This window comes from Quercus suber, unplaced genomic scaffold (genome assembly GCF_002906115.3).
Source record: "Quercus suber isolate HL8 unplaced genomic scaffold, Cork oak 2.0 scaffold_1123, whole genome shotgun sequence".
NCBI lineage: Eukaryota > Viridiplantae > Streptophyta > Magnoliopsida > Fagales > Fagaceae > Quercus > Quercus suber.
This window is the reverse complement of record NW_027070527.1, coordinates 17,212-32,460: the sequence shown is the minus strand read 5'-3', so window position 1 is coordinate 32,460 and position 15,249 is coordinate 17,212. Positions and strand designations below refer to the sequence as shown.

The window sequence follows — 15,249 nt, the reverse complement described above, 5'->3', positions numbered from 1 at the left end:
AGGGGAAGGATGTGATTTATATATAGGAGGAAAAATGCACTGAAGACGAAGCGACGCCCTCATCCAAAAGCGAACCAACGAGAACGCACCACGTGTCCAAGCATTAAATGAGTGGCAGCTCGAGGAAAAACCCACAAATGATTTTCTCGCTCCCCTAGACCAAAAGATAGTTAACAGCAGAAAACTTAACACCATAACCCGTCAATTTAGAACAATAGGGATATGGAGTAGGGGGCAGCTGATAAGGGCGAAAATAGTGCTTACTTATATCAAGGCATAAGCTAATGTCCACAGGTGAAACCGACAGGTATAAGCTGACGGTTACAGGTAAAACCGTCAGCTTTATTAATAAAAGTTCCTTTAGAAGAAATTGATGGACAGAGATTTGATAAGGATGCTCAAGGGAGTCCGTAAGGCACAACTAAGGGCTGACACCATCAATAAGCTAACGCCGATGGGGCTGAAGGTAGGATAAGCTGACGACCCTAAAGCTGACAGCTCTAATATAAACCTAACTTAGCCACCATGCCTGAATATATAAGAAAATATCTTGTATCCCACGCTTGGTGTTAGTCTCCTACAAGGAAAGGATTCCGCAATATACGCTCATAAGGATTCCTATAAGGAAAGGACTTCTAGCTCAAGGAAGAAAGGTCAATCCTCTACTACAATAAAAGATCCAATACCCTCACAAACCAAGGTACGCATAATTAACCCCTCTCTAGCATTCTAAAGTTGTGAGAAGTTCTAACTTTACCTGTATTTGGCCAACACCACACCGATGCTTTCTATTAGGTCTTCTTTTTTTGTTGTGCAGGTGATATTTTGAGTGTGTGAGTATCGTGTGCCTCACTGGTGATATTTTCGACATCATCAGGAGGATCCATGGACTCCAAATCTTCCCAACTTCAAACTAGTGCTTGTTACAAACCCATGGGTAGCACTCACCCTTGAAAACCGGCTTGCAAGGAAAGGATGTACAAGAAGAGCTTATAAACACACGGTTAAACTTATACTTAATCCATGCGGGACACTAGGATCATAACAATGCCTAAGTCACCTAAATGCTTGAATAATTGCCTAGTAGTGTCACAATTATTTATGCCAAACAAACAAGGGTGGGATGAAGCAAAACTTTCTCAGTTATTTAAGAATGATTCAATCAAGGCTATTATGCACATTCCAATCAGGGCAGGCAGCTCTTCGAATGGGTGGACCTGGAGCAAATCATCAAATAGATCCCCCTAACTGTTAGATCAGCTTATTAGGAAGTTACTGCCTCTAATCAAGGGGATGGGTTTAATGAGGTCAAAGCAAAAATATGAAGTCTAATTTACATGAGAGGCTAAAGATGATGCTATGGAGAATTGCCTCTGGAATAATTCCTACAAAGGATACATTTTGAGGTTCAACCCAAACATTGACCCAGCTTGCCACTATGTGGTGAATCTCCTGAAACTTTAGTCCATATCTTCATCCACTACCAAGCAGCTGGATTGGGAGTGTAATTACCCCTAAATTTTTTTTTTTTTTTTTTTTTTTGAGAAACAAACGCCTGCACACAATATTTGGGAGTTCTTAAAATTAGATTCAATCATGGTAAAATTTGAATGGATTTGATTTTACCACATCATGATCTAAAGATTCTAAATAGATATTGACTAACACTTATTTGAGATCTAATTAAAGTATTATAAGATGTGACAAAATCTAATCTATTCATTTCATAATGAATTAGTAGCCTTTTAATATCTCCACAATGGTTTAGATCATGATGTGGTAAAATCAAATCCACTCACTTTTTACCATGATTGAATCTAATTTTAAGAAATCTCAAATATTGTGTGTGCGAGTTTGTTTTTCTTAAAAAAAAAAAAAGAGAGAGATGGATAAGTATTAGCATATATACAATAAAATTACACTTGAAGACCATAAAAAAAATTAGGGGTAGTTACACTCCACCCAAAACTTGAAAATTTATGCCCAAAAATTTCAAATTTACCCAAAACAAACAACCCAATCCTTTTAAAAAATTTTAAGAAAAATTATTTTGTCATTCTCCATCAAAATTTTAAACAAAATAATTGTGTCAATAGATAGTTAAAACTAGAAAATCAGAATACTACATGCTTGTTTGTGGAGTGGTCATACTTGTGCTTACTTTTCCAATTTCTACTGCAACTATGGAGTGAGTATTTTCAACTATGAATGTAATCAAAATTGACTTTTGTGACAAAATAGAAGATGATTTTTTGGCAGACATTATGATGCTATGGACATTGATGTGACAATTTATATGGATTCAATCATAAATGATTTTGAATATTTAAAAAAAAAAAAAAATTAAGTTCCATTTTCATTAATGATTGCATTGTAATGTATTAAGAAACAATGATTTTGTATTTTTGTCTTTGTTGATGGTTTTTTAATACTAAATAAATACTTATTTGGAGTTTTAATAATGATTTTTTTTTTTTAATTTACACCCCCAAACTTCAAGTCCTGACTCCGTTCCTAGTTATGTGTAGGGAGTGGAGTTTGTGGTGTGTTTTTGTATTAGAACCTCATTATCTCTCCTTTTTATGTGTGTGATTTTTTTTTTTTTTTAAATAAATGAATAAAGGAGAAGAAGAAGACCTCCCTAATAGTATTATACTCTAAACAATTCTAACCTAATATTCACAATTAATAGAGTGCGGGGGAAGAAGCCCAACGATAGCAATGAGCCTGTGGTAGTAAGCCCATGGGCCCAGGGAAAAAGTTGGGAAATAAAATATGACCAAGTTGAATAGAGCTAGCCCAACCCATAAACCCTATGAAGGTAGACCAACAAGTTAGGGAAGAAAGGGGAAGGAATCACGATCATTCGAGTCTCTATAAGGAACCAGCCGAGGATCAACTCCACCTTGGTCATTAGCTGAGGAGCTCCTTGCCCTTAGCCACATGCTGAGAGCCCTCCTAGAATGGTGAAGAAAGAAAAGAAGTTGTTCAGGTCAAGGACGGACCCAAGTGGGGGGCCTGGCCCCCTAGGTCCAAATTTTTATTTTTTTTAGTTATTATATATTTCATTTTTGTAGTTGGGCTCCCTTTTCAAAATATTAAGCCCCCTTCTCCTCAATCAACTTAACTAGTCTAACTCAAATAGCAACTATCCAACCCAAAAACAATTAAAAAAAAAAAAAATTCACAATCGTGATTGTATTTTAGTAAAAAAACAATTTTACCACCAAAGAACCAAAAAATCATACGTTATTGGAGAAGTTCAAGCTAAATTTTTTGCAACAATAGTAAATTGGTATAAATACCAGTTGATTACAACAAGTTGTTAAAAATAAAATACAATATTTTATTAAGATTATGTATCCGTTTGGATCTGCGTTTGCAGATCCATGTTTGCATTTCTATCTTTTTTTTTCCCTAGCCGCATGTTTAGACTTTTCAGCAGTGAACATTGCACCCGTGCACTGTTCACGAGTCCCACAAACTTTACTTTTCAACAACTTTTTTATTAAAAATGGGTCCTACGACACTATTCACACATTTAAAAATTATTTTGCTGTAGTGTTTTCAAATTTCAGTTTTCAATTTCAACAAAATAAGTTCTATCCAAACAGACCATATATCTCTTCCTTCAATTAAAAAAAAAAAAAATCAAATTCTCTCTTTTCCTTTATTATTTTAATGAGTTGTTCATTTTATTTTAAATGAAGTGATAAAAAAAGAACATTCGATATTGGGTGTATTGTAAAGTGAAATAGTAAAATAGATAAAGTAAATTTTAAGATGCAAAAAGTTAAAATTTTTAGCACCACCACTGTGAATGCTTTAACTTCAACAACAACAACAAAAAATCCTAGCCAACCTAGTATTAAAAAAAAAGTTTTTTTTTTTTTTTTTTTATCTTTGTTGGTAGATGATTACATTTTAATGTATTTAGAAGCAATAATTTTGTATATTTATAATTTTTTTTAATACCATATTAATGCTTATTTGGACTTTTTTTCTTCTTCTTTATACTTTGGTCTCCGCTAACTTAAAATCATGGGTCCGTCCCTGATTCAAATCAAAGATCAAACAAGTCCAAGTATCCAAGGGAGGAAACATCTGACTTAAGCAACCATTCCCTCTGCATTAAATGACTTTCACCTACTAACTATACTGCATTTGATACTAAATGACTCGTCAAAGTAATGCTAAGCACCCTTTTTTCCATCCACTTTCACCTCAAAAAAGAATGTAGAAATGCAAGATAGGACAAGTATCTCCCCCTCTCAAAATCCACCCTTTAGGTGAACAGTAAGGGAAGGACCTCCTTTCGTATAAATAGGAACTGATCCCCCTGAGCAAAGGATTCAGAAAACTTCTCAATAAAAAAGTGTCGTGTAAACATAGAACAGATTTAAACAGTTTGTACGTTCGGGTCTACTATAGGTTGTTGGTCCATATTTATTAATTAGTTGTATTGGTTGGGCCCTTGTCAATTTCAAGCGGACTTCACCCCATACAAAGAGAAACCACATTACTCAGTTAAGGGAATTCTAGAGTCAGACTAAATTTATCGCTCCTTGTTTGGTCAATAAATTTCTTGAGGTTTTCTCACTTATGGAGTCAACTAACGAAGTGAGAAACAGCTCATTTTATGCGTGAACACTTAATTATGTCAAAATCTTAGAACACCCGCCTACCCGAACACCCTGGTTTAGAAACTTGCGTGAGGCTCTTGTTATTTCATTCACTTTTTTCTGCTAATATGCCACAATCCTTTCTCAAAGCATTCACGTTGGTGGAGCTAAATTTTTAACTTTTTTGACACCACAAAAAATAACGTTATTTATTTTAACTTATCATTCTATAATCTACTCTACATCAATGGTTCTATTTTAGCTCCACTTCATTTAAATAATTTTTCTTTATTCTTTTTTTATCATTTTTTTTAATCTTTATCATTTTTTCTCTTTCTCTCTTTTTAGTACCACCAATATTAGTGCTCTTATAATATAAGGTAAGGTATATTAATAGATAATTGCACTTTTTCTTCTTTTGGCTAAATTACAAAGAGAGTTTTGTTTTCAGTGTCATCTCCCATAAATAATATTATGTGTATCAGTACTTCATAAATTTTCACGATATATATGGTGAAATTTATCTGTTCATTAGTTTTTTGATGTATGTGTTGAAGTCCAACTATGTAAACATTTTTTTTTTTAATTTAATGCCCACTATGTAAACATTTGTGATCACTGTGTATATGTGCTTTTCTAAAAACTTTTCCCCAAGTTTCACTACATTTATACAAAGGCCGCAACAAAATTTTCATTTTCATTTAAAAAGATAAATAAGTAAAATAATTTTTTTCACCCTTTTCAATTCAATGTCTACGACTCGTTCTCATCCACAACTCTACCATAATTTATGGCCCGTTTGGTTAAAGATTTCTAGTATAATTATTTAAATGTTGTGAAAATACATGTGGGTTAAAAAGTATTGTAAAAATACATGTTGTAGTATTTAAACACTAAAAACTATTGTTTAAATATCCCTACTAAACACCCCCTTAGTTTTGGGGATCACAACTTTTCCTTAATTCTAATGCAATTCTGGGACCACAATTTTGCCATAATTTTAAGTAAGTTGTTTATTATTTTCATATAAATTCACAATTTTTTATCTATCACTCGTAATTTGCCACATGAATTGTGTCAAGGCCCAAGGATTTTGTAGTTAAATTGGCACATTTTCATGCACAAAGTGCTTGGAAGTTTAGGAAAAAATGATTCGCATTGCAGACTTAACAACATATTGTAATTATCTGTAAAAATATATATTTTTTCTTTAAATTTGGATAACTAATAACAATCTACTGCTATATAATATAATTTTAAAAATAAGTGTATAATTAATTTTTGACAAGAATAATTATGTTTGAATAAAATTAAACAGAAAAATGTTAATGGATGCCATTTGTTAATAAACTATTCTTTTGAAATTTTTTTATAGAAAAAAAAAAAAAAAAAAGTCACCACCTTGTAAACTAAATTGATTATGAAGATATATATGATAATTTTAAAAATAAGTATATAATTAATTTTTGTCTAGAATAATTATAATCGAGTAAAATTAAACAGAAAAATGTTAATAGATTTGTTAATAAACTATTCTTTTGAAATTTTTTTATAGAAAAAATAAATAAATAAAATAAGTCACCGCCTTTTATATTTCCGTGATATTAAAATATTCCTTAAAATGATTCTTTATCGAAAGATATGTAAAAGTAATACTTGCAAGATAAATGAGACAGTCTTTTAGGGTCCGTTTGGATGGAAGAGTGGAAAAGTGGGAGGATAGAAAATATTTAGTTTTCCCTCTTATGTGTTTGGTTGGAGGGATGGAAAAGTGGGAGGGTGGAAAACTCTTGTTTGGTTGGAAAGAAAAAAGGGAAGGATGGAAAATGTAATTTATATAAATTGACTATTATACCCTTGTTACATAATATGTAAGAAATAAATTTATTTGTACTCATTAAATAATATAAGATTTACCACATCTTATATATAAATTTATTTTATTATTTTTATTATTATAATATAAAAATTACAATAGTGTACATATAAATTTAGTTAGGCAAAAGATTTTATAACCAGCAATAGATCACATTGAAAAAAAAAAAAAATAGAGGAGAACTTGGACCACTGGACAGTGTGTTGTGAAGAATGTAAGATGAGAACATGAGAAAAAGTGATAAAGATTTGTGGGCAAAAGTTATCAGGTAGGGTAGGTGAGAAGGGCATTATGGTAAAAGTGCTATGAGGCACTTTTCTCCGTGAAAGGAGAGCATAAAGAGAGAGAGGGAGAGAGAGGAGTAGTCAACTTGTCATGTCAAGTCAGTTCTGGTGGGACCCACATTTTTCATAATATTTATCACAATGCCACCGAATACAACTACTACTTGAGTTCTAAAAACTGCTTTGAAAAGTTCTCTAAATACATTCTTTAAACACTGAACATTAGTGTTTGGTCATCCATTTTAAACATTAGTGTTTAGTGTTTAAATACTGAACACTAGTGTCCAAAACCAAAAAGCGCGTTTGGTCATCCATTCGTGTTCTCTGATGTTTGGAAAACATTGTTCAAAAACCCATTTTCAAAATGAAGGTTTTGAAATCACCTCCTTCCTACCAAAGGCCTTGTAGCTGAATTGACACCTCATCATGCACAAAGTACTTGATGGTTTAGGGGGAAAAGGATTCGAACTGCGGAGTTAGCAGCATGTTATAATTATCTCTTAAAAAAAAATCACCTCTGGCTTGTTTTTAAACAACAAACACTAGTGTTCAGTGGCAATTGGGTAATTATCTTGAACACTGTATGGGCTCACCTGGTCAAACATCTCTGTGTATTGTCTCCTCTTTTCCTCTCATCTCTTCACTATGGTCCCTATAGTGGCATTTTCTATAAACGCTAAAAAAAACACCACTATAGTATTCGTTTTCCAACCCAAAGTCGAGTTTGCCAAACTCGACTTTCAAAAAAAGTCCAGCTTCCTAAATAACTTTGAATGCATGCCACGCGCCTAATATTTTTCCCAAAAATAGACTGTTTCGCAATTTTTGCCTATTGTTCATCCATGTTAAAATGGACCCAAAATTACTTAACCAACCCTCCGCCTCCAGAAGAAGCGTTGATAAGAAAACGGTGTCTACACTCTACAGTCGTAGTGTGTCGAGTTGAAGTTTGGAGTCAAATTCAAATGGGCAAATTGTAAACAATAGTCCATAACAACACAGCAAGTAGAACCCTAAACAAAAAGCAAGCAAAAAAAGATCATGTTCAAGACCAATTCTTTTGCAATCCCATTTTCTCATTCTTCACATAGACTCTTCTTCTCTGCCTCTTCTTCCAAACCCGTCTCTAAAATTCATTTTTTACCCCTCCAGACTAATGGCTTCTCTTCCATCTCTCATGCCAATGTTCCCAGACCAGGTATTTCCCCCTTAAAACACTTTTTGTGTATGTCATTATTGATTATATATGTGTTGGAGGGCTTGTTGATACTATTATTCTTTGTAAAGATTGTTGGATAATTCATAAAAAAAAAAAATATGTTTGTGAGAGCTCATATATGCATTATCTTTGTATTGAAAGGCTTGTAGATGATGTTTTAGATTGCTAAGTTTAGTAGAGAATCAATATTAATTTGTGTACTTGTGAGGGGGAATGAATAGGCATATGAAGGCTTGTAGTGACATATATTTGTTTGACTGATGGTTTTTATTTTTTAATAAGATATTTTGGAGAGCCCAGCAGAATATAGGCTTGAAACAACACAGTTGAAAAACCTGAAGCGGAAATTGGAGGAGCTTGGAATGGACACCGAAATATGTGTACCGGGACAATACAACCACTTGCTTTGTCCAATGGTATTTCCTTTTAATTTTAGCTATGTTACTATGTCATTGTATGTTTTAGGGGTCGTTTGCTAAGACTAATGCAGATAGAATTTGAATGATAGTAAGTAGAATGAATTTTGACATCAATGTTTTTGCACTAGGGTGTCCCTTTTTTGATATCAATAAATCTTATTCTGCTGATAAAAAAAAAAAGAATGAATTTTGACATCATGAAGTATAGTGCATTACATTTTTATGAGAAAATGGGTTTAGTATTATAACAAAACTTTTATCAAAAAGTAATTATGTTGAATGAAATTGAATTTGGGAACTTGTCATTGAACGGTGTCTAGTGTGGGTGTTGATGTGGGGTGGTTTGAGAAGGGGGAAGAAGTTTGAGAAAGAAAAAAGAAAGGAGGAAGAGGGGAAAAAAAGTCAAAGAAAAAAACCATTTGTTATGCTAGCCCTACTACATTTAGGCAGCGTTTAAATCTATAAGTGGAATGCATTCTCTTAAAAATTTGTGTTCATGCTGAAACTTCTATTGAAAACTAATTAGTCTGAATGTAAGTTCATTTGATTATGAATTCTTTTTTTTTTTTTTGATAGGTAAGAAACATGTATATTCAATAAACTGCTAAATGCAAAGAAGCACTAGCATATCAAATGTACAAGAAAATGTGCTAGGTTCAATAATAAGGTGCTAGGTTCACTATATATATATATATATTAATATTTAATTTTACATGCATAGCTCTATTCCATATACATATAAAATGTCAAGTATAAAAAGCAATATAGTTAAAATGTCGTACCCCCTGCACAAAATTTCCACTTTTGCAGGAGTGTGGGAGAGGTCATGGTAGACAATTTTTACCTCCAATTTTAATTTTTGGAATAAAAAGCAATATAATTGCCCAAAAAATTTTCTAATTGTTCAATTTTCAATAGCAAACTATTACCTGTGTAACACTTTGCACCCCATCCCATAGGAAATTGTTTAGGGAAGTAAGTTTATATTCTCATAGTTTATATTGATTAGGAGCTTTTAAATTACTAATTTTACATGTCTATTTAAGCCTTAAAAACGGATGAATTTGAGGATATTTTGGGTATCTAAATTTAGGATTCTAAACAAGAGGAAGTCCCTTAAATAGTAATATAGACAATAGAACTTTTTGTTTCTTAATTCATTTCTTGAAGTTGAATGATAGAAATTATGAGATTATAATCTTATATCACGTATTTTCTACCCATATAGATATGCAAACGCTAATGTATTTGACTATTTTCTATATAATATTAAAGAAAAAGTTTATTACAAAATTGGTTGCAGCCTAAGGCTACAACCTTAGTCAATATATTTTTTATTGTGGGTGAATTTTGACAAATCCACCAGTGAATTACATCTTCTTCTTATATTTACCATGTTTGCAAAATTTCTAAAAAATTAAAGTTCAATAGCTATGTCATTAATAAATTGTTTAAATTGCAAGTTTTTATAGTTTAAAATCAATATATATATAAAAGCAGAGACCTCATGCGAAAATGCATGAGGTCCTGCCATGTGGCACTCTAAACTTTCATTTAGTTTTTTTAACCTTTTTTACATTAAATTTTTTAACTGTAGCCAAATAATTTATAGTAATTTATTTTTACTATTACATGTATGGCCTAAGGTTATCAATGACCAAACAATTGTAATCTTCTAAAAACAATAGCTACGTTGTCAAAGTAGATGAAAGCCCAAGCCCATAAATATTGACCCAACAATTAATTTCCCACCAACATGTAGCTGAAAGGTTACAACCTTTGACCCACCCCAACTTTGAACCCCCACCAACGTCATAAATATTGATCCAACAATTAATTTCCCACCAACATACAACCTTTGACCCACCCCAACTTTGAACCCCCACCAACGTGTAGCTCATAGGATAACCCGAGCTGAACAGCCCACCAACGTGTACCTCAAAAGTTAATCCACGCCAACTCTGAACACAGCTCAAAGGCTAACCCATGCCAAGGCTGACCCACCCCACAGTTTAGTAGATGAAAGTCTAAATATTTGCACACAAACCCTCTTCTGCCTTCGCACCTGTAGATGAAATCCAGCCAAGAATTTCAGTCACAGCGAACCTCTGTTTCCCTATACAAAAACTCTTCAACTTCTAACAAAACAATGGTTTCCATTCCAACTCAGTGATTATCTGTACAAATACTATTCAACTTCTAAAAAAAACAACGGTTTTCACTCAGACTCGGTGAGTATTTGAAGACATAAATGCAGGAGCTTAAAAGATTTCAGCGTTTAGTATTTGGGCCTTCAATGCTGCCACTTCCAGCCAATTATACAATGCAGTTAACACCAGGTAAATGCCACCTGATTTATGAAATTAAAGAGTTAGTTTCATTTAATGTTTGTTTTGCATGTTGTGAAATTTGTTCTTTTATATATTTCCGTCTCCCTATGCCTCAAAACTTATGCCACTATAATTTATCACAATTCATTTCAGAGAGGTATGTTTACTTTCTTAATTTTATGTTCCTTTTAAATAGTTCGTTTATTAATTTTTTTTGAATCCCAAAATACTATGTTCATTGTTATGCCACTATAATCTTACATCTCATTTCACATTCATTGTTAATTACATGTTTCTCTTCAATAGTTTGTTTATTGATTTGTTGTTACCGTCGGCCTCCAACCACGATGCATTGTTTTAACTTTCAGGAGACAATATGCGCTGTTCAGTGGATCTTGTGCACTGTTCATGAGATTCACAAGTACTTTATTTAGGAAAAAACTAAAAATGGGTCCCACGGTACTATTCACACATTTAAAAATTATTTTGTTACAGTATTTTTAGTTTTCAGCAAAATAAGCAGTATCCAAACAGACCTTTAATACATATGTCAAATTTTGTGTTAATCGGATATTATTTGATCTATAAGCTTATATTTTATGTATAACTAGTAAGTTGCCTGTGCGATGCACGGATAATGTTATAATAGTTAATGCAATTTTTTATGAAGAATATTGTACATATATTATAACATATTTGTTATAAAACTTTGTTAGTATTGAGTTTATCATAAGAAGTAACAATTATAAATTGCAAACACATATTCATTATAATTATTTTGTTGAAGTAATCAGCAAAAAAAGAATCAACTTTAGAGCAATATTGTATAACAAAAGTTGATAAAAGCATGGTAACATTCCATATTATTGATATTTATTTTATGATGTAAAAAAGAGCTTTATAAAAGTTGATAAAAGCATGGTAATTCATTCCATATTATTGATATTTATTTTGTGATGTAATAAAGAGGTTTATTGCGATATTTTGTTTTTTTGTTTCTTGAATGCTTTGTTTTTTGAAGTATGTCGACGCTTGTAAAGCATGTTGAGGGGTATGTTATCATCATCTATTTCTTCATCTTCAACGTTTGAAGTTTGGTCTATCCTTATTTGTTCAATTTCTGAGCTTTTATCATTTTCTCCTTTTGTTCCATCATTTGTTCCTTTTGTTGCATCATTTGTGTTGATGATTGATGAAATGGCACTGGAAGATTCTTGGCTGGATCTTATGAAGTTTGTGCTGGCAGGTTTGTTGTGGCTAAGATTTTGCATAGGTATCTGCATTCATATTAAATTTAAGCATGTTATTTACATCAGTATAGCATAGAGAAAGAAATAATCTAGCATCTGGCTTTATTATTATTATTATTTTGTTCCATACCTTTTTCTCATTTGAAGGTGCATCAAAAATCTTAGCAACTGTGTAATTTTCAAAACCATCCTTCAGATTGAATTCATTCAAGCGAAGTAGAAAAATATATTGTCTTCCTAAAATTTTCTTAAGATCACGTGGGATTCCTTCTTCAATATCAATCTGCATATTAAGAAATTTAATTTATATTATAATCTATAGTTTTACAATAAATTTATTAATTTAAATAAGTTGTACCTCGGTTTGTTTTTCAGCAAGATCTTTTGCAGATTTATTTAAGATTTTCTCAGCATCTCGATCAAATATGACAAAAGTTGTCTTGTCAGTTGAATCAAAAAATTCAATTTGAATCCTGTATCTGAAGTATTTGGCAATTGTATAGTAATTATAGTGAGATGAATGTGTTTATTAAAAAAAAAAAAATTCAAACTTTGTAGTTAATGTGTGTGCCTCTAACCTTGGGATGGGCAATTTGTTTTTGTTTCACATTTTGCGCACCAAAACGATCCTAATTGTGGTTTGACCTTTTTTCCACATAACACGCATGAAATATAATACCAACCCATTGTTGTATCAATGTTGCTTATTGTTGCAACACAATAGCAGTTAACATCCTGCAATGAATTTTGAAGTTAATATATATATATATATATTTTAAGTAAATGATGTATTATTATATTTTCGTGTAAATGATGAGTCTACTTTGAAATGATTAACAAACCTGTTTCGTAGGATCCCATTGAATGCATTTGAGCTCTGGTATTGTCTTCATATTGTTTGAAGAAAAAGCCTCCTCTGAAAACTGTTTTGCATGTATTTTTGGTATTTCTTGTATAGGATCATGTTTTTTACCATTCCTATCATTGAATTTTTAAAAAGGAAAAAAGAATGTAAATGGTATTTTGTGAGATCATAAAAAATGCTATTTATCATTTTTTTTTGTTATCAATAATTTTTAAAATATGCACCTGTCAATTATTTCAGCAACCTCAGGAATCTCAAGATTTAGATATACTTTTGTTGCACTGGTTGATGACAAAGAGAATTTGCCTACAAAAATTGCAGAATACATTATAATAAACAAAATTGTATTGAATTGAAATTGAGAAAAAGGAAGACGTGTTTTTAATGGGAATGAAATTCTCTAAAAGTATCATTAGATTGTTTTGAGAATGAATAAGTTGGAGTATAAAAAATTTATAATTAGTGATTACATTTCTCATTGTAAAATTTATGGCCTAAGATTAGTAACCAATATACTTATTAACTTGATAGCAGTACTAAGAATATTAAAATTGATAGTTGGTAACGTTATTTAGTTATACTTACCTCCAAATGATTTCACAATAGTTGAAGTTGCAATTAAGACAAAAGGTCCTGGATTGTTCTTATATACATCTTCATCAATTTGCCAGACACTTGTTCCCCATAGTGAAAGCCTAATTTCTTTTCCCTTGGTATAGTTAAAATCATTGAGGGTTTTTTGTTATTAGTAATTTTTTTTATAATTTATTTTTCTATATAAACATATAATGACATCAATATCACATCAAAAATTTGTCTTACTCTTTCAAAAGCAATTGTAGATTGCGCAATTTTCTTGGTGCGCCATTAACTTGAGGCTCTTCAACATTTCCAACTGCTATCAACTTTCCAACAACATCTATTTATATGCAATTATCTAGTTAGGTTATTTTGAATCATTAATTTAGGATACAACTATATTAGAGGAATTGTGAAATAGTTGCAGATTTATATTTACCTATTAAATATGTGTAGTTGTAACATTGGTTCTGTATTTGGTCATAGTCAGCAAACTCAAAGCAGTATTTTTGGATTGAGTTCATATCTTCGTTGGACTCCATGATTGTAGTAATGGTCATGAACCAAATTCTGATATCATTGTGCACGGGTCGAAACTCGCCTTTAGTATTCTCCACCCTAAAATTCTTGATGGTATAAACACGGCCTTCAAGCAATTGTGGTCTAAAAGTTCGTGCTTGATTTTTCCGAACAATTGCATGTATTGTTGAGCCCTAGAATAATGAGAAATATCAGTATCTTCCATTATTCTTCTTGTGAATATATATAATAGCGATGGATGTTGAATTATATGATGAGTTGATAAAATAATTATTTTTAAAAGAATTGAATTTGCATAATAAATTGAATTAGCACAATATAAATTTGATGAGTTGGTAAAATAATTTTTTTTTAAAGAATTGAATCTGCATAATAAATTGAATCAGCACAACATAAATATGAGTTCTATACTTACCTCTTCATCAATAAAAATCATATCAAGGCTTATGAACTCATTGTTCTTTGTGTTGATTGCATCCCACATACGAAGTACTCTGACCTTGATTGTCCAATTGTCTCTATCCGTTGAAATCTTGCTCAAAGGAGTCCAACACATTGCCATTTTGACTTAGTATTAGTAGTCCTGCAGCTATTTCCATAGTTGAATACAGAAGTTGTCATTAAAAATATATATATATAAAAGTAAGTAAAATTATAATAATCATCAATGAAATAATTTATTTTGGTAAAATGCAGAATTGACTACGTTTTGCATTATCAAATTTAAATGTTTGTTTTTTAAAGAAGCTTAGAAAATGATATTTTTGTTTTACAAAAAGTATAAAGTAATAATTAAATGCGGTTAGAAACTTAGCAATGAATGATGAATTTCTTCAATGAAGTTTCACATATTTATATGTATATTTCTAAAGACCTCTTTATAGACTATATTTTTAGTCGTTGAAGAGGTTTTGCCATCGTCACCAATTATCAAGAGTTTAAGACCATTCCTAGTAGTAACTCTAGAAACAGCAACATATAATTGCCCATGACTGAAAACTGGTTTAGGCAGGAAAAGTCCAACATGTTTTAGTGATTGCCCTTGGCTCTTGTTTATAGTCATGGCAAAGCAAACAGAAATTGGGAATTGTCTTCTCTTTAAAACAAATGGCCATTTTGTGTCAGATGGAGAGAGTACTATTCTTGGGATGAAGACTTTGTTTCCCACATGTGATCCAGTTATAACTTTAGCTTCGATCACCCATTTGGATAATTGAGTAACTACTAATCGAGTCCCATTGCATAGGCCAGCTGATTAATTTTCA

The 15,249-nt window shown here is 31.7% G+C and overlaps 1 protein-coding gene, 1 long non-coding RNA gene and 1 other non-coding gene across 3 annotated transcripts in view; 1 reads left to right on the top strand and 2 right to left on the bottom strand.

The window, feature by feature from the left end:
* Nucleotides 1-7,849: 7,849 nt before the first annotated feature.
* Nucleotides 7,850-8,356, top strand: LOC136065755 (uncharacterized). Its single transcript, XR_010627357.1, has 2 exons — nt 7,850-7,980; nt 8,284-8,356. It is a non-coding gene; the product is annotated as an uncharacterized LOC136065755 (long non-coding RNA).
* Nucleotides 8,357-11,707: 3,351 nt separating this feature from the next.
* On the bottom strand, nt 11,708-13,570 carry LOC111984392 (uncharacterized). Its single transcript, XR_010627356.1, has 6 exons — nt 13,451-13,570; nt 13,090-13,171; nt 12,843-12,978; nt 12,359-12,735; nt 12,131-12,283; nt 11,708-12,027 (listed from the first exon to the last, which is right to left on the bottom strand). It is a non-coding gene; the product is annotated as an uncharacterized LOC111984392 (transcript).
* Nucleotides 13,571-13,683: 113 nt separating this feature from the next.
* Nucleotides 13,684-15,249, bottom strand: part of LOC136061253 (replication protein A 70 kDa DNA-binding subunit D-like) — a 7,886-nt gene continuing 6,320 nt past the window's right edge. Inside the window, exons 2-4 of the mRNA XM_065769358.1 lie at nt 14,400-14,573; nt 13,884-14,157; nt 13,684-13,784 (exon numbers count right to left, since the gene is read on the bottom strand). Of these exons, the coding sequence (XP_065625430.1) occupies nt 13,684-13,784; nt 13,884-14,157; nt 14,400-14,546 (522 nt within the window). The 5' untranslated portion in view covers nt 14,547-14,573. The remainder of the gene's footprint in view (nt 13,785-13,883; nt 14,158-14,399; nt 14,574-15,249) is intronic.